The sequence below is a fragment of the Alligator sinensis genome, unplaced genomic scaffold, assembly GCF_000455745.1.
Source record: "Alligator sinensis unplaced genomic scaffold, ASM45574v1 scaffold1216_1, whole genome shotgun sequence".
NCBI classification, from domain to species: Eukaryota; Metazoa; Chordata; order Crocodylia; family Alligatoridae; genus Alligator; species Alligator sinensis.
In genome coordinates, this window is record NW_005842018.1 from 1,635,144 (window position 1) to 1,660,851 (window position 25,708).

The 25,708-nt window shown below is 45.2% G+C and overlaps 1 protein-coding gene across 3 annotated transcripts in view; it reads left to right on the forward strand.

Moving 5' to 3' along the window:
• The window catches only part of FRMD4A (FERM domain containing 4A), a 287,505-nt gene that overhangs the window by 151,058 nt on the left and 110,739 nt on the right, over nucleotides 1-25,708 (forward strand). For all 3 annotated transcript variants that reach the window (XM_025202284.1, XM_014519241.2, XM_025202285.1), the window contains exons 3-4: nucleotides 13,207-13,301; nucleotides 23,915-24,007. In XM_025202284.1, coding sequence (XP_025058069.1) covers nucleotides 13,207-13,301; nucleotides 23,915-24,007 — 188 coding nt within the window. The remainder of the gene's footprint in view (nucleotides 1-13,206; nucleotides 13,302-23,914; nucleotides 24,008-25,708) is intronic.

Sequence of the window (25,708 nt, forward strand, 5' to 3'; positions counted from 1 at the left end):
TGTACTCATCGCACTGGGCTAGATGATAGTGCCAGGATGATAATGGTGCTGTAAAAGAATGAAAGGGAAAGAGGCAAAAAGGTTGGAAGAACCAAAGAGCTGTAAACAGTCTTTGTAATAACCCCCCTGGATGAGTCATGTGCAAGAACTGTACCCAAGACCTTTGTATCTCGAAGTGTAAACCTCTGATCTGTGACATAAGTGATCTGGCCCAGGTGCTTAGAAGTAGTCAGAAACTCGTACTTGGTCTAGCTACTAGCAGAGGGCATAGGTCCCATAGAGGTAACCCAGTGTTATTATCAAGGAGGGCACTGTAAACGGGTGTCTGCTTCCGGGTGTCCAGAAAAGGTCTGCGGTAGGACTGGTGCTGGAGCCGTGTGAAACTTCCATTACAAACCCTGAAACCACCTGGGGTTATTCACCTGGCCTGGAGTTTTGTTATAAGTCTGAAAGACAAGCCCAATTTGTTGACTTTTCAAGCATTTAACAGATATTTCACACTCATTTGGGCCCAAATGCTCAGCACCAGCCTTTCCAACATGTTCTCTTGTTATAGGTAATTGGGCGTTTTGTGAGCAGAACCTAGCTTTCCCAGTCTCTTCTCCATGCGGTAAATATGCTCACCTCTGTGCAACTTGGAAGCCTGAAAATGCAAACATTAAGCCTGACTTTGGAGGTGCATTGTTGCTTTGTAACAGAGCTCCACTCTTTAATTTATACAAAGCCAATTATTCTCCAAACTAGGACAAATGCGTACCTGCCTGTGGATCTCGTCTCGGTACTGCCAGCATGATGTCTCTTTTGCTCTCATTTCTATGTGGAAATTCCAGCAATGTCATGGAGAGAGCCTGTGCAGAGAAACGTGGGAGGTGTTCGGGTCTTTAACGTGGCTAAGAGCGCAGATTCGAGGGGAGAAGTTAGCTCTAAAAGCATGCAGGCAGCTTCTCTGCGTTGATGGATCTGGGATTGCTGGAAAGTTGATTGCTCCAGTTCACACAGGCAAGAGGATGGATATTTATTTTTGTATCGCTCTTTGTGGGTTTTATCTCATAAATTTGCTCCTGAGTTTCCTGAAAGCTCAAAGCAAACCCCAGCCAAAACTCAGAAGTTTGGCCTGGATTTTTATTAAAGCCATTCAAATCCACCTAGCATGGTTTCCAGCAAAACTATAAATCCCACCATCAAGCCAGTAGGGGAAAGAAGAGACTTGCTGAAAATGTGGCCTTGAGTTCACTCAAAAGCTCAGCCAAGCATCTAGCAAACCAGGGGTGAGTTCCAGGTTTGTAATGAAAAGCACAGGGCAAGGTAAGGCTAGGTTAAGTTTTGTGAAGTACTTCTTTCTCTGCTTCCAGAGTGCACGTCTTCCCCCGCTTGTGAAGGGCAGATCCAGAGAGAAAACAGGAAGGTGCAGTTTCTCCCCAACTATCAAAATCCAAATCTAAAAGTTTAAATAAAAAAAATAATAATAATAGTTGCATGTATGAGATGTCTTGAGGCAACATTTTAACTTGCTTTGCTGGCATTTACATGCCTGATTTGCCAAGCTGACAGTGACCTTGGCAGCATTGCAGAAGCAACTGTGACATCCGTCAGTGTTGAGATTTCTCTGCTTCCTTGATCCAAAAAGAAGGTGATATCACTGGGCTCCCACCCGTAAACTCTGGCTGGTGGCAATGGTCAGCCCAATCCTTTCCATGCCTTGCTGCTAACCATGCAGTCTGCTCTTCTGGAGCGGTTTGATGAGGACCCTGATGCTGCTGTTGTCCCTTCATTCAGCTAAGGATTGTAGAATCACAGAGAAGTGGGGCTGGAAGGGATCTCCATAGGTCATCTAGTCCAACCTCCTGCCTGAGGCAGGATCCTCCCTATCCAGACCATCCCATATACATCCATAATCTAACCTCTTAGTAAAACCACCGTCAACCCTGACACAACACAAGACATAACACCCTCCATATAAATGAGGAAGTGTGTAAGCTGGAGGAAACACCTGCCTAAGTATAGGCAGTGAGAGCTAGGTAACCATTCACATGGGGGCCTCTAGCAATCTTCAAAATCCAAAGAGTGGGATGGATTGAATAGTTTGAACTCAGAAGTGTGGGAACGGGCATCGAACATGTGCATGGCAGCATCCAAGCTACTCAATAAAAAATATTCCTCAAACCCTCCAGATGCCGTCAGTGTGTACTTACCTGTCCCCCATGCGCTGCTGGTGCTTCTGGGGCCCCGAGAATGAGCAAGGAGCTTCGGCTTTTGCAAGATAGGAAATCAGTCTGCAAGTGCCTGGCAAAGAGTTTGCTGCTTCCCTTCTGGTCCCACTGCCAGACAGGAAGGCAGACAGCCCAGGACTTGCAGATTCCCAGATGGGATGCACTTCTCTGAGCAGCCGCTTCATTGCTTTGTGCTTAAAGACTTGTCATCAACAAATAATCGGGTGGCAGGGGGAAGGTGCCAGTCCCAAAAAACCTTCTGTCCTCAGCCCCTCAGCCTGCTGCTTCATCAGTGTTGGGAAAGCGGCATCTGACATGGAGCTGCTCCACGCAGCACGCTCCAAGCAGAGACGGGAGGCAGAGTCTGTAGTCTTCATCTTGGCTCTGACATTGATTTGCCCCACAGACTTGGCCAGGTCACTTACCCCCCCGCCTCACTGTCTTTAATAATGCTCAATACATGTCCAGGCTGACTATGAAGAGTAAATAGTGTCTGCAAAGAGTTTTGAATTAAGCGATGAAATGTCAGGCACCCTGCAAGTCAGTTAGCTGGCACGTGCTTGACAATATCGTCCAAGGTTTGCCTTGCTAAACATGGGGGGTTTGGTCTCTGTTTCTGGCCCAAATAAATTTGAATGCATGGCACGCCTCCCGGGTTTTTGGTTGTAACCGTGCTGGTCTAAGGACATAGGCAGGCAAGGGTCTTTGGGTAGATGTGATATCTTTTATTAGACCAACTGACTAATTGGAAAAAAAGTTCTTTGCAAGCTTTCAGGCGCAATAACCCTTCTTCAGGCATTGGGAGACTGCTGGTCTGAGACTCCAAGGAATGAAATGAAGTGGAGCTGCAAGCACCGCTGTTTATCATACTCCAGTCGCTTGCCCATAACGGCGGCAGCGTTCAGCTGTTTCATGACACAAAAAAAAATTTAAAAAATCAGACCTTGTGTCTGCAGACATTTTGCATTTCAGTGAACAATTTTTCACATAAACACCTCTCAGTCTGTTTGGATTAGGCTTCCTATATTGACCCGTTAATACGGAATTAAAGAATGGCAGATCTCTCCCAGAAAGGGAAATTCAAACCTCAAAACCCTAAGGCATCTCCCCTCCCCCCGTCTAATCTTCAGCATGAGTGGATTGGAGCAGCGTTCTTGCCCTGCATTCAGATGCAAAGATAGCTGAAAGGACCATTATTTGATATTTACATAAGATTCGTACTGAGCAATTTGATATTTTCTTTTTCTTCAAAGTGCACAAAATGGGTTAAACAATTGGTGCCTGATCTGTTGGCAGAACCAAATTGACGAGAAAGGAATGGTAAATGGCTGACAGCTCAGTATTTTATGCACAGAGCCCATGGAAGCAAGAAAAATTATAGGACATAAGCAATCATGGTGTAATGTACTGACTAATGCATGTGGGTATATGTGTGTGCTGCTGGCCTCTAGTAGATAAGAGCCTGACTGAATAATGTGTTTTTCCAGCCTATATGCAGGGAGCTCAAAGGTCTGGTGTTTCATTTCCAGCGCTGTCTGTCTTGGCATTCCTATACACCAGTGGTTGTCTACGTTTTTAGACTGGCAGTACCACTTGTTAGGCTCAAGGCACCCGTCAGAAAATGCCAATTCTTAGTTTTAATTCCCTCATTGACTATGGAAAAATAATACAGAATGTTTTCTGTTGGAAAGAGTTAAAAAAGACCAAAACAGGTCAGAATTTTTTTTTTAGGCTATGGATTCTCGGGTGCTTCTTGTGAATCGTGTGTGCAGACCTAAGAGTGGTAAGCATCCTGTGTCACCCCTGAAGGTATCTCGGGGCACTTCACAGCACCCTGGTTGAGAAGCAGAGCTATCCACTCCGCACTATGGAGTCAGGGCGCTGCACTTATGATTTAGATGCTCATTCCGAATACACCGCAGTATAAATAGCTGGTTTTTACTGCAAACAGTGGCAACTTCGCTTCCTCAGGGAAATGCGGTCAAAAGGAGAAGGGGAATTGTGTGGGAACTCCCCTTTGGCACTTTTATTTTCATCCAACGCCTCTCTCAATGGACTAATGTTTTGGGGAGCCTTCGTCCAGCCAAAGAGCATGGCAAGGTGTTTGCTGTGTGCCTGTTGGTGCTGCTTTATGGATAGTTTGGGGAAGAATCGTTCTATATTAATGCAAATTGCTTTCTTATCTGCATCACTTCCCCAGTCCATGGACCAGCACTGCTGCATGGCCAGGTTGCAAATCTCTTGCATCTCAGATAGAGAAATACAAAGAGCTCTCCACCACCCCTTCCCCTTTGGTTTTTGGGAAATTTGACTTCAGGAGTGCCCAAACATGACACTTTAGCCAAAAGTGGGCCTTGGATTTCCAAACAGGGAAGAGTTGAGTTTAGTGCAGCCTGATTAGATGTGTTCAGCCTCTCCTAGGTTTGTGTGACTGCCATGTGTCTGGTTTATATGTTAAAACATCATAAAATATTAAACTGCCTGCTTCCCAGATTTTTCAGAGTTTGTCTGTCTACCCACTGCTGAGAGCTGGAGAAGTGCAGGGCTTGCGATGGTTTTGGATAGGTTTATATGACAGTTGATAAAACAAAAGATATATTCTGTGTGCATCTGCATTGATGGATGCATGCAGACAACTTCTAACATGGTGCCATCTGTTCCTTATTCATGGCACTGCTGGACTGTGGAGGAATAATCTCTCAAATTCAGCTCTTTCTAAACTTAATGGGAAAACCCACACTGAGAAGCAAGTTTCCTTGCCAGAAGTTGGCTGATGTTTTTTCCACGGGGAAAACGCATGACCATGGAATTTCTCAGCTAATATTGCCTTTTATTTATGCCGAGCATGACATAGCTTTAATACCAAGAATCCTGTTTCTCTGCCAGGTGAAGAATAATTCGTGTAGCCTTTTCCTGATTTTCAAAGTAAACCAGGCTCTGATTTTAACCCAGACCTCAGTCTGGCCTGTAAAATTGCAGGCTCAAATAACATAGCTTCCAGTTGTGCCCACTAAGATGTCTTTCTGGCATAAAGGGCAAGAAATGGCTCTCTTCCCTGGCTGGACATGATTTCTCTTAGGATGGATCTGAGATAAGCTTGTAGGGTAGATGGGGAGCCGTGCACTGTTACATCCTGTAATGCAACTCTTCTGAGGCAACCAGGGTTGCTGGCCTGTCCCCAGTTATGAGCATCACGTTAACTTTAATGCAAGTGTTACCAATAGAACTGGACAATGTTTTTTCAGATTCGTTTTTTATTCTTTTAATTGAAAAAAAAAATTGGAAAAGATTGGAAACTTTCAATTTTGTAACGCGTCCGTATGTTCGGTGAAGATGGAGAATTAACTGTTTTGCCCTCATTCTGCTTTTGGCCCCGTTTTAGTGCCCCTCTTCTCCCCTTTTTTACCTCTACTTTTCAGCAACAAAATAGAAATAAAAAAGATTAAAAAAAGAACAAAGGAGATGAGGGGAGGGAAAATTGAGAGAAATAAACAACACTTGGAAATGTTCTCAGTGTTGAATAAGAGAAGACTCATTCCCCTTGGAAACTTGTGGACCAAAAATATGTCTATCCTTTATAAAATGTTTTCTATTATTTTGCCCTATTTTTTTTACTATCTCTAAAGCAAAAGGGAGCAGAGAGGAGCATGATTCCTCCCTTCCAAACTTGAGTATGATGGGTATTCCCCCACACTTCCCCCTTTATGGCACAATAGTGTTATTTCTGCTCCCTTCTCCTTTTACATTTGTCTTGTCCTTCTGTAACTCTTTTTTACATGACTAAGTCACCTTCACATCCAGTTAAAAAGAGACACCTGTATTATATTATCGTCCATAGATAAAGGCACCATACAGAAGGATGCATCGCTCAGTGAAGTTAATTCATCATTTTTGACAAATTCGACTTTAAAATGGACCCTAAAACATGTATAGTTCACCTCTGCATGAAATATCTATTCCCGCTGTTCTCACTAGCACATACACCAGCTCTAGCCAGGGCACTGGGGATATTATCAGGGGATATTATCAGTGATATTATCTAGCCAGGGCACTGGGGATATTATCAGTGTCCGACCAATTGACATTTCTTTATATGAGCTGAAAATGCTCCAATCAAGCCAGCTTTACAAATAGAAGAATTATCTTGGCAATTCTGTGATCATCTACACATCATATCGTGCTGTATTTACTAGTCCTTCAAAGCAAAAGGAGATGTAGGCATTAGGCATCTCAAAATAGAGACCAATAATTTCCTTTTTTTTTTTTTACATTCAAGATGACCTTTTTTTATGACCCTTGACATAAAATCCCTCTATCCTGTCTTTGCATTTTATGCTAGTCCAATAGGAATATCGCCTGAGAATGAAGAAACGAGTCAAGACTTCAGGATTTGGTCTACAGACATTACATTTTGTTTTTCAGAAGAGCTAAGCATCCACGCCTGCAGCCAAAGTCCATGAGAGTCACGCTCGCTGTCTCTGCAGATTGGAGCACAGAGATGGAAAAGACTTCTTGGCTCCCCACACTCGGACAGTGCAGGGTTGTTCCATCTAGCTCATTGCTTATTCTGTCCCTCCCTGGTTTACAGCTCCTTACCAGCATGTTCCCCCTTATAATTAGTAAGTTGAGTAGGTCCCTGCCTGCCTCTGGATTTTGCTTAGTTGCATCTAAGCAGCATTTCCCCAGCACACAAGCTGTGTAGGGGGTTGATTGCTCCCAGGCTGCAGGAACCCTGGGTAAAGCCCAGCCCCAGCCATGTGTTCATTTTGTTCCTTGCTATCGAGGCAGAGATGCTTTGCTGCTGCAGCGCATTAAACAGCATTTCAAATAAACCCCTCTGACATTGCCCAGAGCATGCTGAGGGGGATTTGGGTTATTGTGTTAATAAGGAGGCAGTCCCTAATGAATTCCCATCTGCTCTCCTTTCCCAAGGGGCAGAAGGAAAAGCTAGAATTGCTCTGTGCTGCCAGATCTGGTTTGAATTTCCAGAGGAGGTTACCATTATATTAGCTTGTCAGAATTCCCTTGAATGACGTATTCATGCCATTCTGTCTGTCTAGTCGCTTTGTTTCTAATGAGACCCTCACCACGGCATCTAGGTGCCACGCTTTTGTACTCTACAGAGCTGTGACTGTCACAGGTGCTAACGGCCCTATGTGCAATACATCCAGAGCAAATCTCCTGTGCCGCTGCAGAGGGAAGAAGTGGGGAAGACAAATGGAAATCCAGCTCACAGCATACTGCCATGTAGAAGGGACTTGGGGATAGGATGCAGAGTAGCTGGGAATAGTTGGTTATTGGGACATCGGTACACATGTTGGATCCCACAGCTCTTCCACACCTGGACTGGGGGCACTGGTGCCAAATGAAAGCTGTTCCATCCCAGGTGGGGAGGAAGGATTTTTTTCCCCTCCTCCAGCTCAGGCTGGGCTGGGACCAAGTTCTGGGCCAGGGTCATTTCTATATAGTAGTGAGCAGTCAAAGCTTTTTCTTTGCTTAGTGTGCATTGTCTTTGTCCTGGCCTTATAAATAGGTGTGATGTGGAAAGCAATGCTGAAAGAACAGCACTGGCACCACCATCCCTCACCCCACAAACCAGTCTTCAGGTTGCCTTTTTGAACCCAGTGCCACCAACATTCATGGCAGCTTCCCCCGTGCTATCAGAGTAGCCACGTCTTCCTCCACATGTCGGAGGCAAGGGTTTTATTAATACAAAACAATTATCCCTGTGGAAAATTAAGCCCAGAAATTAATAATGAATTAAAATGTGCCGCTAACCTGTGCAGCCGACGCACAGCTTAGGATGGCATTGGGATACAATCTTGAAGGGGACCAACAGGACGTAACATCACAGTCTTAAGCCTCTTCAAGGAGGCTGGTTCAGTGACTTACCTGGCGCAGAGCTACCACTGGCTCTGTGCCTACTGTTCTTTCCCCTTATCTCACTGGGCATGGGCTATCCCCTCTTATCTGATGCCACAGACTTTTCGAGAGGCCTGCCCACATACTGGAGGCAAGGATCCTTAGCCCACCCTGCTTCCCATGTTGCAGGCAGCAGTCAGACAAGAAACTGCTTTAGCCAAGGATGTCTTTTGTTGGACGAATGCAGACTGTACTGAGTAGCATGCAAGGCACTTACGCACTGGTGCATCCTCAGAGGGTGACTTCACATGCTGTATCCATCAGATGTCCCTGCGCCACAGCAGCAGTGAGCAAATGCTTTGTATGTCACAGCTGTGTGAGGAGAATGGGTGCTGCTCTTGGGACCTAATACTCACTAGAGACCTGCCCCTGTGGGATCCTGTTGTACTGAAGGCAGGCAGCAGCCAGCCTCTTGAGGGATCGGCAGTCGTGCCCATTCCTTGTCTTTTATTTCCTTCTCCTTTTTATTCCCTCATCCTAGTGACATACGAAGCTGAAGCCTCCAGCTCTGCCTGAGAGGTTGGAACATGCTGCTGTTGGCTACAAAGGACCAACTCACAGGATCATAATGAATTCTCATTTATTGTATGGGATGTGAAGTTACCAATAAAATCATAAGCACAAACTTTGAGTTATGAGGAGTCACCTTAACACATATACACACACATACACTCACTCATTCAAACCCATGTCATTCAAACCCATGTAGCACAGTGTATAGTAGCTGCTGTAGTGATTGTGAGAGCACTGGTGTTAGTATATCTCCCTGTCCAAGGCCCCGGAGCCTGCTGTCGATGGTCAGCTTCCTTCAAGGTGACGTCTTCTCCAGAAGGGGGTCACCTGCTTGTCCTTCTGTCTCGGTCGGTCAGGTGCTGGATGAGAGGGCATTACTGAGGGTCACGCTTCACTGCCTTTTATCCCTTTCTGGCAGACTTGTGTGATTCCCCAGCATCATCTTGGCTGCCCAGTCTGGAGGTCGCTGTCCCACGTGGGTCTTGAGTAGTGCATAGTCACAGGGGTCTCTGCCCGCTGGTACCTGAAGTTTCGGGAGTCCACCCTTGACTTACTGACTTAATGGCTGTATTGTTATGGGTTACAGGAATAGTCAATAGGGTGGGTGCTCAGTTCCAGGAATCAGTTCCTTGGCTTGATTAGCCTAAAATGGCTTATAGAGTAGAGTTTTGTAATGCTAAGTTTCTCTGGCTAGGTTATTGTCAATTAACAGCCAGAGGCTCTTGCTTTGTCTTCAGTTATCTACTGATTCATTATACATACTGGCATTCACTCAAGGGGGACCAGCCCAGTATAGCAGATTTTATCACTTTACAATTATAATTTCAGTGCAGTATTTTTAACAATGGTCCAGGGTGTAACTTCATTCTACAGGGCGTATATTCCTTAAGGGTTTAAAAGTATAAAATATGAAATACAAAATACCATGGTAAAGATGAGACAGATAAAATATAAGTATAAAAATGCACTGTGAGAAATATATAAAAATGCAACGTGAGGTAGCGAGGATCAAAGGCTACTGGGGACAGTAAGTGAGTTAGGTTCGCACCAGGATATATTTACAATCTTTGAAGACAATATTTTAGTTCTTTTGTTTCCTTTAGTGACACTGAGCTTAATTAATATGTAGATGTAGTTTGTAGGTTTTTCCTACAGTTTTCTGGCTTGCTCTGAGCCTTGCCACACCCATGCAATGAGTGTGCTAGGTCTCTGCCAATACTTAGAAGGAAAAAGAAGTGCACAAAATGGGGGGTGCAGGCAAGAAGGGGCTTCTTGTTACACTGCAACATGTCATACATGTTCCTCCCCCCCTAAATGAGTGCAGCCGGGTGCTGAGTCTGGTGTCTGGCTTCCCCACCCTCCAACATAATTGCTCATTTGTCAAACATCTGAATCACAGCACAGCAGCTCTTACCAGGCTGTGCCAGTTGCAGGGCACAATGCTGCAATATATGCCATTGTTGCGAGACCGAGTTCACCTAGCCTCTGTCAGTGGCCACGGCTGCTCAGACGATGCTGTCATTGTGTGCGTGGTTTGTAAGGTCAGAACTGATTTATTTGGAAACACAAAAGCGCTCTCCCTCTCCCTATGTCCCCCCCACCTCTTAATGATGGCTGGTTGAATACAGCTTGGAGCATTGCTCTCCACAAACCCTCGTGCCCAGACAGGAATGGAAATAATCTAGTTTTTAAACGTGAGCAGGAGAAGACGGTGATATGGGGCTCGCAGGATTGGAACTCAATGAGATGAAATTGTGCCACTTATGCAACTCTGGCCAGCTATTTCTGCAACCACGGGGCCAGCCCAGTGACATATTTGGTACTCTTTTGTCCTTGTCCTCATAATGTCCAACCATCTCACAGTCGTTAATGGATTTTATCCTCACAAGATCCCCGTGAAGTAAGGAATCATGGGCTTCCTTTACCAGCTGGAAAGCAGGGAGATGAAGAGCTCTCCTGCATCACTTCAGTGCTGTTCCCAGGAGCATGGCCACTGAGGACAGCCACTATACAAGTACCCACTGCTGAAAATGAAGTTAGGTTGCTGCTTTAGAGCGGCCCTGGCCACGTATCAGTACAAACACCCAAGGCAAAGGCATGAGGTCCCAGTGGCTCTAAAGCAGCTATGTTGCCCCATTTTTTGGGTGTTGCTGCAAGCTGAGGAGGGACACATGGGGCGGATGCTGTGCTTCCTGGTGTCAGGCCTGAGTGTGTTATGTAAGTGGTATATACCATGGGTAGGCAACTGCTAGCATGCATGCACATGAAGGCATTTTGCTTGGCTCGTGCACCTCAGGATAGATGGCAGGGAAGCCATGAGGGGCCTGATGTTTGTTGTGGCAGTGCCACCCCAGCCCCTTTCCATCATCCACCTTGGGGTACATGTGCATCCACCACCAGCAACAAGTCAGGCCGGGCTCCGCAAACCCTGCTTGCAGTCTTCCCATCACAGCTGCTTGCTGCTTCCCCTTCGCCTGCTGTGAGCAGCCCAGGCTCCATGGTGGGTGGTAAGGGCCTGCCTAGAGGTCAGGCTGGCTGTAGCAGGCAGCCAGGAGGCTGCAAGTGGCTGCACTGGGTCTGCAGAGCCCTAGTCCAGCTCATTGCTGGTGGTGGGATCACACGTGCCTCGAGGTAGACAGCAGAGAAGGGGCTGAGGCTGCGCTGCCACAACAAGAATCGAGCTCCTTGTGGTTTCCCTGCTGTCTGCCCCTGGCATGCCAACATCTTACAAGTCAAGGTTATGGGTGTTTTTGGCACTCTGCCCAAAAACATTGCCGACCCCTGGTGTAGACGTGGATGCTCTGAGTGATTTGGCCAAGGTCCTGCATAAGAAATCTGATTCAGAAACTAAGCTTGGGTCTCTTGAGACTCACTTTAATTTCCTATCCACTAAGATATCCTTCCGATCCAGCGGCTCAGGCTTTGTTCAAACATTAGGAACAAACTGTTCCAGCAGCAGCAGGGTCTAAACATGATAACAGTTGTTGTTTCTCTCCTTGCATGCCTAGGTACCACAATCAAGAATCAAGGCCGCACAGTGTCAGGTGCTGCATAGACAAATAACAAAATAATCCTTTGTTATCCAGGTGTCAGTTAGGATGTAACAGGTGGATGAAACAGGCAAACTAGGTGGGTAAGAGGGTGAGGTAGCATTAAATGTGAACAGGTTAACATAAAAACAAGTGTTGCTGAGTGCCATCTGCCTCACTGGTGCCAGGTGGTAGTGAATGGAAGTAAAAAGTTAAGAGGATGAGGTGATGGTCCTGAATTTTGGGCAGGAGTTAAGGAATAACTAACATGGTTGCATTTAATGTGGATCCTCAAGAAATCCATTTCTGCGCACTTGGAGGAGAAGAAGGTGATTAGGAACAGTCAGCATGGGCTCACCAAGGGCAAGTCATGCCTGACCAACCTGATTGTCTTCTATGACGAGGTGACTGGCTCTGTGGATGCGAGGAGACCGATGGGTGTGGTATACCTTGATTTAGCAAGGCTTTTGATATGGTCTCCTATAGCATTCTTGCAGACAAGCTAAAGAAGCATGGGCTGGATGAACTGGGCTGTAAGGTAGATAGAAAACTGGCTGGAGCATCAGGCTCAGCAAATCAATGGCTCGATGTCTAGCTGGCAGCTGGTATCAAGTGGAGTGCTCCAGGGGTTTGTCCTGGGGCCAGTTTTGTTCAATGTCTTCATCAATGACTTGGAAGATGGCATAGAGCGCACCCTAAGCAAGTCTGCAGATGACACCAAGCTGGGAGGAGCAGTAGATACGCTGGAGGGTAGGGCTAGGATTCAGAGTGACCTAGACATATTGGAGCATTGGACCAAAAGGAATCTCATGAGGTTCAACAAGGACAAATGCAAAGTCCTGCACTTAGGATGGAAGAATCCCATGTGGCCATGTGTCACAGGGTTTAGGCTCCTGGAAAGGAAGAGCAGCAGCTGAAGCCCACTTACCAAGTACCCTTTGCAGCAGCATCAAACTCAAAGCTTATAGGGTCTCCACAGGGCATGCACAAGGCAACCCTGGCTCAATAAAAGGACCACCCTCTGAATCATAGGAAAGGCCTTGTTCACTATATGGCTCTGTCTAGCACTGACTTTTTTGTTTAAAACTCCCACCGCTGCAGTACTAAGATTATCATAGAGAGATAAGGGAAGAAGCAGGGCAAGGCTTAAGGTCTTATGGCTGGAAGTCTAACCAGGAACACCACCAGGAATGGAGATTCTCTAGGCTTCTGTAGAGATTTTTCAATTGTCCATGTTTTTATGTTTTCCGTAATATTTAAGCTAAATCTCCAAGCTGCAGTGACTTTGATAAGTGCCATAAAGATCTATCCTTGACCAATGAAAATAGTTAATCCCATCCTCTTCACAACTTCTCTGTGGACAGATTATCAGCTGTGTCTGCCATCGGCTATATATTCTGCAGACTTGCCTTACCCACTTTCTTATCCTTCTATGATAATCCTATTTTATACTAGAGATTTATATTGAAGAAGTAAAAGAAGTATATGAGACCTGACCCCACTGTTAATTGTTTTTCCTTCTTGTTTTCCAGCCAAAGCTTTTGGCCAAGGAGCTGCTTGACCTGGTGGCATCTCATTTCAACCTGAAGGAGAAAGAATACTTTGGCATTGCATTCACGGATGAAACGTAAGTGCCATGGCGGAAAGCCCCGGGAAGCATAAAAAGCCTGCCTGCCCACCTTCCAGGCAGAAGGGCCAACACATAGGCCTGTGCACCATTTATGTCCCTAGCCCAGGCCTGGTGGGACATGGGGCTAATGTGAGACTAAGGTAGCATATGCATTAATCTCATTACTAGCCCTTTCATACAAGGTTGGGTGTCGCTTACTGTGAGTTAACTGTTGTCCGAGATGCAAGGAGACATGAGCAGTCCCTTCCTAGTCAGATGTTGACAGAGCCCTTGTCTTTGACATTGGCAGAAGGTCATCTTATGCTGTCTTGGTCTTCAAATCCAGTTGCCACTTCACAATCGTTACTGGTATGGCAGAACGGTATAATTAACATGTTAACAGGATTGTGCTCTCAGGCAGGTTTAATGCTAATGACAAATGAATAGAGGGACAGAGAAACATCTTTTTCAAATTACACTGGGTAATTTCAAGAACCGTTAGGTCCCAGATAAAGGAAAAGGGGAGGGGGAAGAGATGAAGAGCTCCAAAATTTAATATTAAGTCCAGACGTTTGTGAATAATAACATTTTGTGTAAAACAGGGATGTTGGGATTTGGCCTTCCCCAGCAGTTCTGTGACATTTTGTGATGGTGCTGGAGAACTGGCACATGTGGCAGACTCCTCACAGCTCTGTCAGCTGTCATTAGCGTGGTGTTTTATTTTCCACAACCTCTGTGGTTACATCAAAATCTCACCTTTCATTTTAAGGAAAGGAGGTTCGCAGCCCATGTAATTTTGGACACAACTCGAAAACAAGAGCTCTTAAGCTTCATAAGCCAGAAAGCAAATAAATACTTCATGCTGGGTTTGTCTACACATGCATTTACACCGACTTAAATTTACTGTGCAGTAAATTACTGTGCAGTAAGTGGGAGTAGGCCGGCGTCTACACATGCAGGTGTTAAAGCGCATTAACACTATGTGTGGACTGATTTGGGACTCAGGTTAGTCCCAAGTCAGTCCACAGACTCAGTGTTACTGTGCAGTAAGGTGTCTACACGTGCATTACTGCACAATAACTAATTGGGCGTGAATTTGATACCTGCGTGATGCTGAAGTCGGTGTAAGTCACCATATTTACTGTGCAGTATGAGCATGCCCATGTAGATGCGTGCCTGTACTATGCAGTAATTTTGGTTACTGGGCAGTAAATGTGCACATGTAGACGCACCCACTAGGTAGTCAGAGAGAGGCCATAACCACTGCTTAGCATATTATCTCCTTGTTAGCTTGTGTTCCCTGCCTCCCTCCGGCACCTCCCTGTGTTTTCTGCAGAATTAGATTGTAAAGGCCTCGGGGAAGAGACTGTGTCTTGGGTATGTGTTTGTATGTAGACGAGCGCAAACCTGATTTCTGATTGAGAAACCCCCTAGGTTTTACCACAAGACAAATAATAAAAAGGTACATGTATTATATATAATGTCATGATTTTTTTTGCCAATAGCATGGCTTGGGGTTGGCAAGCCTATTACCACTGACCAGCCCAATTTCACTATCCCAGGTGAAATGCTAAAAAGTGAGCAACATGAATAGTTTATTATATGATACAGGGGGAAGATAGTGTACACACACACATAACATAAGCATACACATACACATGCATGTAGGTGCACTGAGGTGGGTACATAGCACAGTACAGATCTGCCATCTTCTAGCCTGTCCCCCTGCCCAAGCCACCTCTCCATTATAAGAGAAGGAGCCCTCGTAGAGCACAGCTGTCTAGCTTGCATTGGAAACCAAATGGCTTGACTAGCAATGGGACGTTCATGCTTAAAGTGGTACATGTGCAAGATGGGACTGCCTATGAGAGGACCCAGAGTGCACAGCCGACAGGGAACCTCCTCAGCCTTGGACAGGTTTGTAGATGGAAAGTTACTGTGGCAAAAGGAGAGCCCTGTTCCCTGGGTGTTTTCTGTCAGCGTGTCATGCTGAGGGGAGCTCCGGCTGGGATCCGAGGCGGTGAGGCACTCTGTGCACGCTGCCTGAGGGTGAAACGGAGCCAGAGGCCCAGCTGTTTCCATTTGTTCTCAGCATAGTGACACTAGTTACAAAGGAAAATGCCCAGCAAGCCCATTGGCATGCAGCCAGCCCTACAAGAAAGTGGAGTCACATCATATACCCAAGAAGGTGGAAAAATAAAAGGCATTGTGAGCATGGAGAGGTGAGAAAGATGATGTGCTAGTGACCATGTTTAGTTCCAGAAGGGGCATTTACTTCAGATGCCCTGGGAAAAGTAGCTTAACAAAAACCACGTGGGAGTAAAGCTCTAGGGTAGAGAAATGCAAGAAACTGATAAAAGGTCAAAATGCTTGAAACTTTTGGTACCCAGATTGTAGCCGTATTGGTCTAGAGGAAAAGGCAATCAGGACTCGTGGCAGAGGGGTTATATTTTATTAGACCAACAAGATTTTTGCCAAACAAAAGTCTTTAATTGCAAGCTTTCGGGCACAAACACCCTTCGTCAGGCATTGGAGAACAGATTGTAAAAGTTCTCCTGGGTAGAAACTTTTGGAGCATCTGACATGCAAGTGGGATGGTCTGTTTGATCCCTGATAGAGACTGATGTACTGAGATCCTAGCCTAATCAGTAGGCCACTCACTGTCCCTCAGAAAATCCCAGATAATTTAAGTGAGGCTTTTGGACGACTACCGAAATTATCACTAGTAGATACAGCATATTTTCCCATCATCATCTTCAACAGAATTTTGTCCATACGTGACACAACCTGTGAAATATAGGAACTATTTTACGCAGTTGAACACATCCAACAAAGTAGTTAAGGCATTAGACCAGGACCTGGAAAGTCTGGGATCAATTCTTCACTCTTCCACAGACTTTCTGTTTGCCTTTTGGCAAGTCCTTCAATCTCCCTGTACTTGCATGTTCCACCTCTAAAATGAGGATCAGCTTTTTAAATAACATTTCTTCCCTACACTATTAATAATAGAAAAAGGATAGGAGGGCCTGTCTTTCACTACATGTCTGTAAAGCGCTTTGCACAATAGGGTAGTGGCATTGGTTGGGGACTTTAGGCAGCTTCTGGAATACTAATAGAAACGATTTAATTCAGAACGTTTCTGTGACACTACGGCAGGAGATTTATCTAGTTTTCCTCACAGATGCAATATCTCTGACTCTGGGTGCTCACGTCCTTGAGTGGAACTTGTATACACCAGCTAAGACAGAACAGGTCTCGTTCATAAATATATTCTGATCTTGGCTTAGCTGCAAGTTTGGAAAAAGAAAAAACCCACTGAAGTATTAAATCAATTCTTCAATTTAAGAGTAAAAGCTCTATGAGAGTAATTTATTTAAAAATGATTGGGACTGGGGATTTCCATTCATTAGTGCACTGTATCATGACAACCTGAGAAGAAAATCAATAGGAACAACCTTTGCGTTGGCGACTTAATAGCTTCTTGTGATAATATAGGGCCATTACTGCATTCAGCATGACTAAAATTAGATTGTGAGACTGTTATGGGGGAAAGAATAACGTGTCTTATTTTAATGATCATAGGAATGCGTTATAGCGTTAGCAATGAACTGAGGGGCCACAGGTCAAATGGTGACCTCTGTATGGCAGGGTGGATGCGTGGGGACAAATTCCCAACCCCTGCATAAATCCAGAGAATTAGGAATTAGCCTGATTGGAGAGGAATGGTGGCCTTATGATTGAGATGTGGGGAAATGGAGCAATTTTAACTCATCCAATTATGAATCTTCACTATCCCTTCTTCCTTCTGCCATCAATTTGGAAATATGTGGAAGTAAAATCAGTTTTGCAGTGGCTGAAATTCAACTTCTCTTCACCTCCCCAGGGATGTGCCCATGTCAAGGCTGTAAACAGGTCTGCTCCACCTTGTGCTCAGGATCAGGGATCATTCACCATCTGCCTTGCAAGCCCTGGGTTAATTTCTTCCTTCCCTGCTGTTCCCCTTTTCTTTCTTGCAGGGCCATTGATACCACTGGACTCTGGATGAAGCCTGCACTCTCTTTGCAGAGCTGATCCAGCAAAGCAGTCAAAGCCTCTTCAGCTAAGTTATGTAGGATAAAAATGTGCAAAGGATCGCTGCTTGAGCATCTGGGCATAACCCAACCCTCTAGGAAGAAATCATCTCAGCCATCCGGTCCTGACCAGTGTCAGAGCTGGATCTGGGGACTAAACTGCTGTTATTTATGTGACAGCACTGCTAGAGACTGTGCTATAAATCACATGGTAAGAAATGGCTCCTTCGCCAAAATCTAAAGTCTAACTGAGCAATACAAATGATAAGAGGGAAACAGAAAACCAGAAAGGTGGGCCGACTTGTGCAACGTCACTCAGCAAATCAGTAGTAGAGCCAAGAATAGGCCCAGATGACTCGATCTCAGTTTAGTGGCTTCTCCAATGGACTGTGATACATCTCTGTAATGAAGTACTGATCCATTTTAGCAATTCCTACATTACAATGAATGCCTGGGCCTTATGCTTCCTCCCAAAGGTATTTCCATTAAAGGGAAAGTTAATTTTAATGTGGGAAGGTTAAGAGACGGTTAATTTTAATGTGTTTTTTTTTCCTATAATAGTTGATGGAAGCTAGAATAATCCATATTTAATCCTTACTCAAAGAAAACAACAGGAGCTTGGTTTAGATGGGAGGTGAATCGGGCTATTAATCCAAGGATATCAAATATCTTTAAAAACACTAATACTTGTAGATATACTTATCAGAAAACTGGACACTAACTAGCAAATGTCTATATCCAAATCCACCTTGAGGCAGTGTGTTCATTGACATGCTGTTTTCTGCTGCACAGGGTGATAAGAGAAAACAGAAACTATTGCATACAATTGACAGCATTGAACCAATGAACCAGAAGCCATACCCAGCCTATGTAGTAAATGTAGCCAATTTCTGTTTGCTAAAAGCAATTACACATTTGTTATTGATCCAACAATTTAACTTCAACCTGGCTATAAACAACAAAAAAATGATCAGGCTGTCATGGTACAGCCTGTTGGGTTTGCACCATTGCTGATGTGAATACTTGGATGTAAATTCTTAAATGGCAAAATCAATGGAGTTAATGAAGACAAAAGCCGTTATATGCCTCTTAAGTTCAGCTGTGCTGGAGAAGCATCTCCAGGCAGGAAAATATCCAGAGGATCTCACTGCAACCCGTCAGTGAGAAAAGAGTCATCAAGATTATTAGACAGCTAGGGTTAATTGTGATCCCTTTAATCGTGATGAATAGCTTGTAACTCCAGGAGTTGTCCCATTGAGGACAGTGGGACAGCTTCTTCAGTGAAGAGCTGTGCAGAGTAATGATACTGGAAACTGGCCCCTAGACAGAGCATGTGTATTAGGTAGCAGATGCTAATGACCATTCACTGCTGCTGCTTTGTACATGTCAGAGTGGATGTGCCTTGGAAAACACAAGAATTAAGCAGCGACCTACCAGTGGGAAGTCCTCATTGATGAACCACTTTAAGCGGCAGTTGCATAGGCTGAGCTATTATGTGTTTGCAGTAAGTTAATAATAGTTCCCTGTACAAGGTGCAACTGTGTCCTCTTTGCAGTTAGGTACCTTAGACATAAGCATGTTAAAAATCCCTGGATGCACCAGCATTTTGACTGGTTCTCCTGCCTTCTTAATGACTTTCTCTCGTCCTATTTTCGCTTCTTTATTACTCATAGAGTTATAATTAGAGCACCACAAAGGTACTATTACTGGTAAATAAATGACAATATATTACTGTTTTGAGGTAATTATGGGAAACAGTTGCTTAGGCTAACAAGCAGAATGATGATCAGCTGCTTCCCTTAGCAGATCAATGAGTCTTTCCAAAAAAGAAAAAAAGTAAGCGACTACTTAAAGTGAGTGGCTGTCCTCTCTACCTTAGGGCTTTCCACCATTGGTGGGAATGACAGCATCTGCAAGGCAAACTTGTATGTTCCCCTTGAATAAAGACATGATTTTTTCAGCTTGCTGATTAGTGCTTTGTCAACACATTGACCTCATCTCTCACTGGAGTCATAAGCGTGTAATGCCATCAGCTGCTTTCAGTACTACTAACTCCAACCATATAGACACAGCTGGACAAGGAGAGATTAAGGATACGATGTCTTCTTGGCTTTGGCTTCTTCTTGCTTTTGACAGTGCTTTGCCCACGGGCCCTCTTAGGTTGTATGCTTGTTTTTAAGCATGAGTATAAGTAGGAATACATAATCGTGTCTGATTTCAACCTGCTTGTATACCATGGCTTCTAAAGTCCAATATGAATTTCATTGCTCTTGGGTTCATAATATCCCACATGAGAGACAACGTGGGTAAAAGGGTCCAATTGTGAGAAAAATGGGCAAGCAAAGGCCAAAATATGCACAAGTGACTAATCATTTTGGATGCCTCTATTTTTGTTCTGAGTGTCCAGCTTGGGCCAGATTGGGCCAGATCTAAATGGGCCTCCTTTTTCTGAAGGTGCTGAGCCTCCATCTTCTAAAACTCAGACCCTTAAAAATTACTCAATATAGGCACCCAAAAAATAGAAGCATCTACAGCTACTAACAGCTATGGAAAGTCTTGGACATTTTGTATATACTGTAGATGGAGACCCCCTTGAGATAGCCAGGCTTTTGGTACATACTTTCATTCCTAATAACAGTTCAGGCTTCCCTTTAGCTAAAAAAAAAAAATGTTCAAAATTCAGTTAACCTTGAGGAAAACCACACAAGTCTAAATCACAGGAAAAGGAAGATTTAGAAACTTGAGCTGGGTTTGCAGAACAAATGAGTATAATTATAGAAGGAAAGTTTGAAAAGCCTCAAATTGCATGAAGTTCACAGATCCCCATTGCCTGGCTCATAGATGTAAGATGAGCAGAGAGAGTCATCTGAGAACTGAAGGCAAAATCAGTATGCAAGCTCTAAGTCAGGGGTGGGCAAAGTCCAGCCCATGGGCCAGTTCTGGCCCGCAGTGGACTCCATTTCCCAGCAGCCCCTGCGCACGTGGCGGGGGCTGGTTTTCATGGAGACCCCAGCAGCAGCCCTGCTGTGATAGTGCAGGGCCGGGGTTTTCGTGGGGACCGGCCGCAGCAGTGCTGCCAGGGGCTGGGACAGGGATCTTACAGCAGTGACAGCATGGTACAAAGCCGGAGCAGAGCCACGATCTGAAGCCTGCATGCTCCGGACAGGGGCATGCAGGCAGTGGATCGCGGCTCTGCCCTGGCTCCGAACCATGCCGTCACCACTGCAACATCCCAGCCCGGCCCCGGAGCAGCTCCCCACCCTGCCGCACACCATCATGGTCCAGAGCCAAGGCAAAGCCATAATCCACTACCTGCACACCCCTTCCTGGAGCATTTAGGCTGCAGATCACAGCTCTGCCCTGGCTCCGAACCATGCCGTCACCACTGCAACATCCCAGCCCGGCCCCGGAGCAGCTCCCCACCCTGCCGCACACCATGCCAGTGCTATCACTGACTCAAGTGACCCCTTTGCCTTCTTTGTCCTGGTTATAGTGATGATCTTCAGTCTGGTGCAGAGGAAGGTTGGCCAGCTTGGACTTCAGTGGGAGTTCAATGTGGAGCCTGCCTAAGTGCTTTTGTAAATCACACTGGGCAACATCTGCACCTTGCTAAATCTGGTCCCCTGAGCCCTACTTTCCTGTCTGTAAAATGGGACAAGCCCAAACAAGACTCTTTGGAGTGTTCTTTGTGGTTTTCACAGGCTTGATCACAGCTCTTATACTAGTAGGAGAAAAACCCCTTCCTAGGGTCACATTCTACCCTCAGAGATTACCACTAACCCCAATCAAAGTCAACAGAGCATCAGAAAGTTATGGAGATCACCGGTGCAAAATGCTGCCAAACGAAAACAGTTGGAAAGACTCTGCAAGGCGCAAAATAATGAGCCATTCCCAGCATGACAGAAGTCCAGAATAAATGTGTCACCAGGACTTGTCACAGCATCACATGCAATGATCACATGTATGTGATAATACCAGCTTGCCATGACAAGGAGCCGAAGACCCAGTGTCACCGGGATAATTTCCCTCAAGTGTATGTGGAGTTTTAGGAGCCTTAGAAGAAGCAGAGGGTGTAGTCTCCCAGTCCACGGCTTCTTCAGGATCTGTAGATCAGGGGACCAGTACACATAGAAAGGATCGTTCTTGCCATTGTGCTCTACCAGCTCTCTGCCTCCGCTGGCAACATCCTTCACACAGCTGCATCTTAGCAGTCACAGTGTGGGGCCAAGGCAATCATACAGCATTCACTTCAGCTGATGTTTCCAACTGTAAATGGCACAGAGGCAAAGAGAACAGCGCAGGAGAAAGCAGCTGATCTTCAATTTTTACCTCCTCTGCCCTGAGTAGACTTCCTGGGTTAGGGGGGCTTGTGTGAGCCCTTACACAGAGCACGGGGCGGAGAGGAAACAACCACAGAGGTGGCCCCATGGCTACTCTGATCCACCCTCTGTCCCCTCCTCCTGCAGAAAGAGTGGGAACAAGGAGGCCCTCAATCACCAGCTTGTTTCGTGCGCTCTCAAACTCACCAAGTGCCTGCTCCTCAACTCACAGCTGTCAACAGTACAGAACTGAGCCCCGCAGGAGTTTCAAAGTGCTCAGATAATACAGTCAAGGGCATTGTACAAAGACAAGATACAGAGGTAGAATGGTTCCCCTTGGTCTGCGTGGCTGTATGGAGACGTACTTGTGTGATGCTCACCAAGCATCCAGTCCCACACTGCATTTCTGAGCCTGGGCAGCCATAAAGTACTGTGATGTTGGATGTCACCTACTGTAATAGTGTAACATGAGCTACAATGCCCAGAAGCCTCCAGGGGCCTGGAGGAATGAACTGCAATGTGCACTACAACTACTAGAAGGTGGCAGGGAGCAGGAGGAAGCAGAAGTATCAGCATTGGAGCATGGCTCGTGGTGGCAAAGAGAGGGAGACAGGTGGCCAGAGTCAGAAGGAGCAGCAGAGCTAGGACTGCAAGCTGCGGCAGTGGGGCTCAGACGTGGCGCCCAGGCAGACAGCAATTAAGTATTTTATGGGACCAGAGACTGGTTTGGAGCCCTTTAGAGTTGTGGGCGAGTTTAAGATTCGCAAATGTATCTCTCATGGTGTTAGTGTTTTCTACCAGTTACCTCTTCTTGGGTGATTTCACCGTAGCATCACTGTTTACTTCCCGTTACTCAGCTCCTGAGTGTATGTAACTTAATGTTAACATTTATTTACCTTTGTCTGTCCCCTTCTCAGCTGGTTGGCTGGCGACCTTCATCCCCAGCATCACTTCTATAAAAGTGGGAACTACCCTTGCCACCTCCCTGTGCCAGTCCTTGGGGTTTTAAGGTTTGGTACAGGAACGTCAGATTGAATGCAGGAGATAAAAGCCCTCCTAAAACTACTGCTTGTACCTTTCTAAGGAGGAAAGCAGGGACTCTGCAAGCCTGGCAGCTACATTCAGCCACTATATTGCTGAATAGCTGCCATTTTTCAGGATTTAGTATTTCTTTTACAACAGAGTCAATCCAGTTGTCCTCATGGGCTGGGATTCGGGGGACCTGAGTTCTGTTCCCAGCTTTGGCTCTGGTCTGCTGCGTGTTCAGGCACAAATCACTTCATCCCTCTTTCCTCGTGTATCTTTAGGCTGTCAGCTTTTTCAGGGTAGAGGCTGCCACTCCCTCTGCATGAAATCCTGGCCCTACTGCAATCAATAGCAAAATTTCCATCGGTGAAGTCCTCACACAAGAGGAGCCTTGGTAAAACTGCCAGTGACTTGGGTGGGACCCTAAAAGTTTATGTGACATCTAATTCAATGCAGCCTTGACCTCATTTAGGGGCTCTAGCTACTATTGTAATACAAATAATGGTATTTATATAGTGCTGCACATGCACACAGCAGCTAACAATATAAGGAATGTGACAACGACCTGAATTCTTGCCTGGGAAGGCTCAGGATGGAAAGGCACAAATGGATAAATTATAGAAGAAAGAAACAGAGACAGGTACCATCTAGGCAAGAAGAGAGCAGCATGTGGTAATTGGAGCTGGAACGTTTCATGGAACAGCTGTGTTTTTCAGGCGCGCTCTGAAAAAGGAAAGAAAAAGGCCTGGCAGGCACTGGGAGGCTATTCCTGGCATGCAGGGTGGTAAATAAACTGTCTGAGACTTTATGTGGCTGGGTCTGGCTTTGAGTGAAATATTACAGGCATTGTACAAACTCCTAACAATCGGGATTTTTAATGAAAATCCTGACAGACTTTTAATGACGGAGCCACACCGGGGGAACTAATAAAAAGTGACGCTCTTATCGTTTTGGTGGTCTGTCCTCTCATTCTGCGCTGCCAGCTCTCACCCTGACAGATTGAACTTTTGTCTATTAAATACTTGGGCTGAACTGTGGCCAAGATAATATTGCCTCTTTCTGTCAAACGTTTTCTGTGCATTTCTCAAGGATCATACAGTAGCCAAGAGCGTACATCATACATGTTGGTTCCTTTTTTCACACCCTCAGCCCCCATTGCCATGTGTAGCAAGGAGCCTCTTATTTCTAACGAGCGCCTCTTCTCTTCTCTTGTTAGGGGACATTTAAACTGGCTTCAGCTGGACCGGAGAGTACTGGAACATGACTTCCCCAAGAAGTCTGGACCGGTGGTTTTGTACTTCTGTGTCAGGTAAGTGCCTGAGTGCAGGGTGCACAATTAAAATGACCCGTCAACAAAGTGAGCTTTTCCATTCTTGTTCTGCTTTTCCTAAGACTCCCGAGAGATGCATGTAAACACAATAGCAACTGTTTACTCGTGCATTTTTGGATCTCACTGGGGCTGATTCTTTCCGTCTTCGCAGCAGTATAAACCAGGAGCAGTTCTTTTGAAGCCAGCAGCCCTGGTGTAATGGGCACTTGAATGCCCTGCAGCATCGGTGGCTGCACTGCTGGCGGCGCATTGGCAGCTGAGCCAGCAGTGCAGCTGGTATTTTAGCACACCCTCCTGGGCCTGCACCTAGGGCTGATGCGCCAGTAACCCTTTTCCCCCTTTGTTATGCTCACAACAGCCCAGAAGGGTGAAGTCCTCTTGTTAGAAGTTAATCAGGTGTAACACAGACATTGGCTTCTCCCAAAGTGACATTATAGCCCTCAAGCCTAACCTAGAGTAAGCAGCTCATTTTCGTTCAGTTTGCCAACAGGAACATCATTTGGTGCCAACTGTCACATTGTTTAAACTAATTTATTTAATTTGGACACATCTGTAGTGAGAAACGTCTGAGACTACCAAGTTGTTGCTTTTGTACCACCTGAGTCACACCTTTTGGTTAGCATCAATCCAAGCTAGAGCTGAACCAGCCACCTGGCAGAAAAATGCCCATTTCCTCTTCACTGAACTATCCACTTCCTCCAGATTGCTCTGGTTAATGGCAAATGTTGTGTCAGCAAGGACACTAGGGGCCCTTGTACACGTGACGAATATTGCTGTAATTTGTTACGTAGCAAACTAAAATACATGGGATGTGTTTTAGTTTGCTACATAAAAAAGTAATTTAAATCAAAATACGCCACCAAACGTGTACACTGTTACACAATTAAATTGTTAAAAAGGGCAATTAAACCACTAAAGGGGCAATTTCATCACATATACAAGGACCCTTTTCCATTAGTGTAACTCCATTGAAATCATGTGTTGTGCTCCACACTCTTGTGTAATGGAGCATCTAACTTGGAAAAATTATGGGCATTTTGTGGCATTTTGTGGAGCTTAACAGCGGAGGTGTGTTATATTCCAAATTGTGAACGTATCTCCTGACAACATGTCAGTGATGAATGTACTCTAAAACCTGTATCTGAACAGAAGCGAATTCAAGCTCTCAAGTTCCACTAACTTCAAAGATTCTTCATCTTGAGTAATTGTGTGAGAATTACTAGAGGTTTTTGATGGGTATAAGTACAGTCATAATATAAAATTTTCTCTCTCTGAGGAAAATAGTTTCCAAGAAAAAATGGCTGTAATGCATTAGGCTGATGATCTGGCAGCTTGAAAGAATCAGGAGAAGGACTTGGGGTTTGGGATGGGCATATGAACAAAATTAAGTTGGGGGTTTTGGCTTTTTAATGGTATGCTTAGAACTAACCAGTGAAGTGATGCTGTGTTTTGTATGATGGCACTTTTCCATCTTGGTATTGCAGTATATTCAACATCAGCCTGGCTCATTCCATAGTATCCGCAATAAATGAAGACTTACTATTAAATCACTCCCCTTAAGTTGGCTTTTCACTGCACTCATACAATTATAGAGAAACATAAGGGATGGCTGACACTATTCTGTTATCTCCAAAACTTGCAGTCCCAGATTCACTGTGAGAATCCCATTTCTGCTTGGAC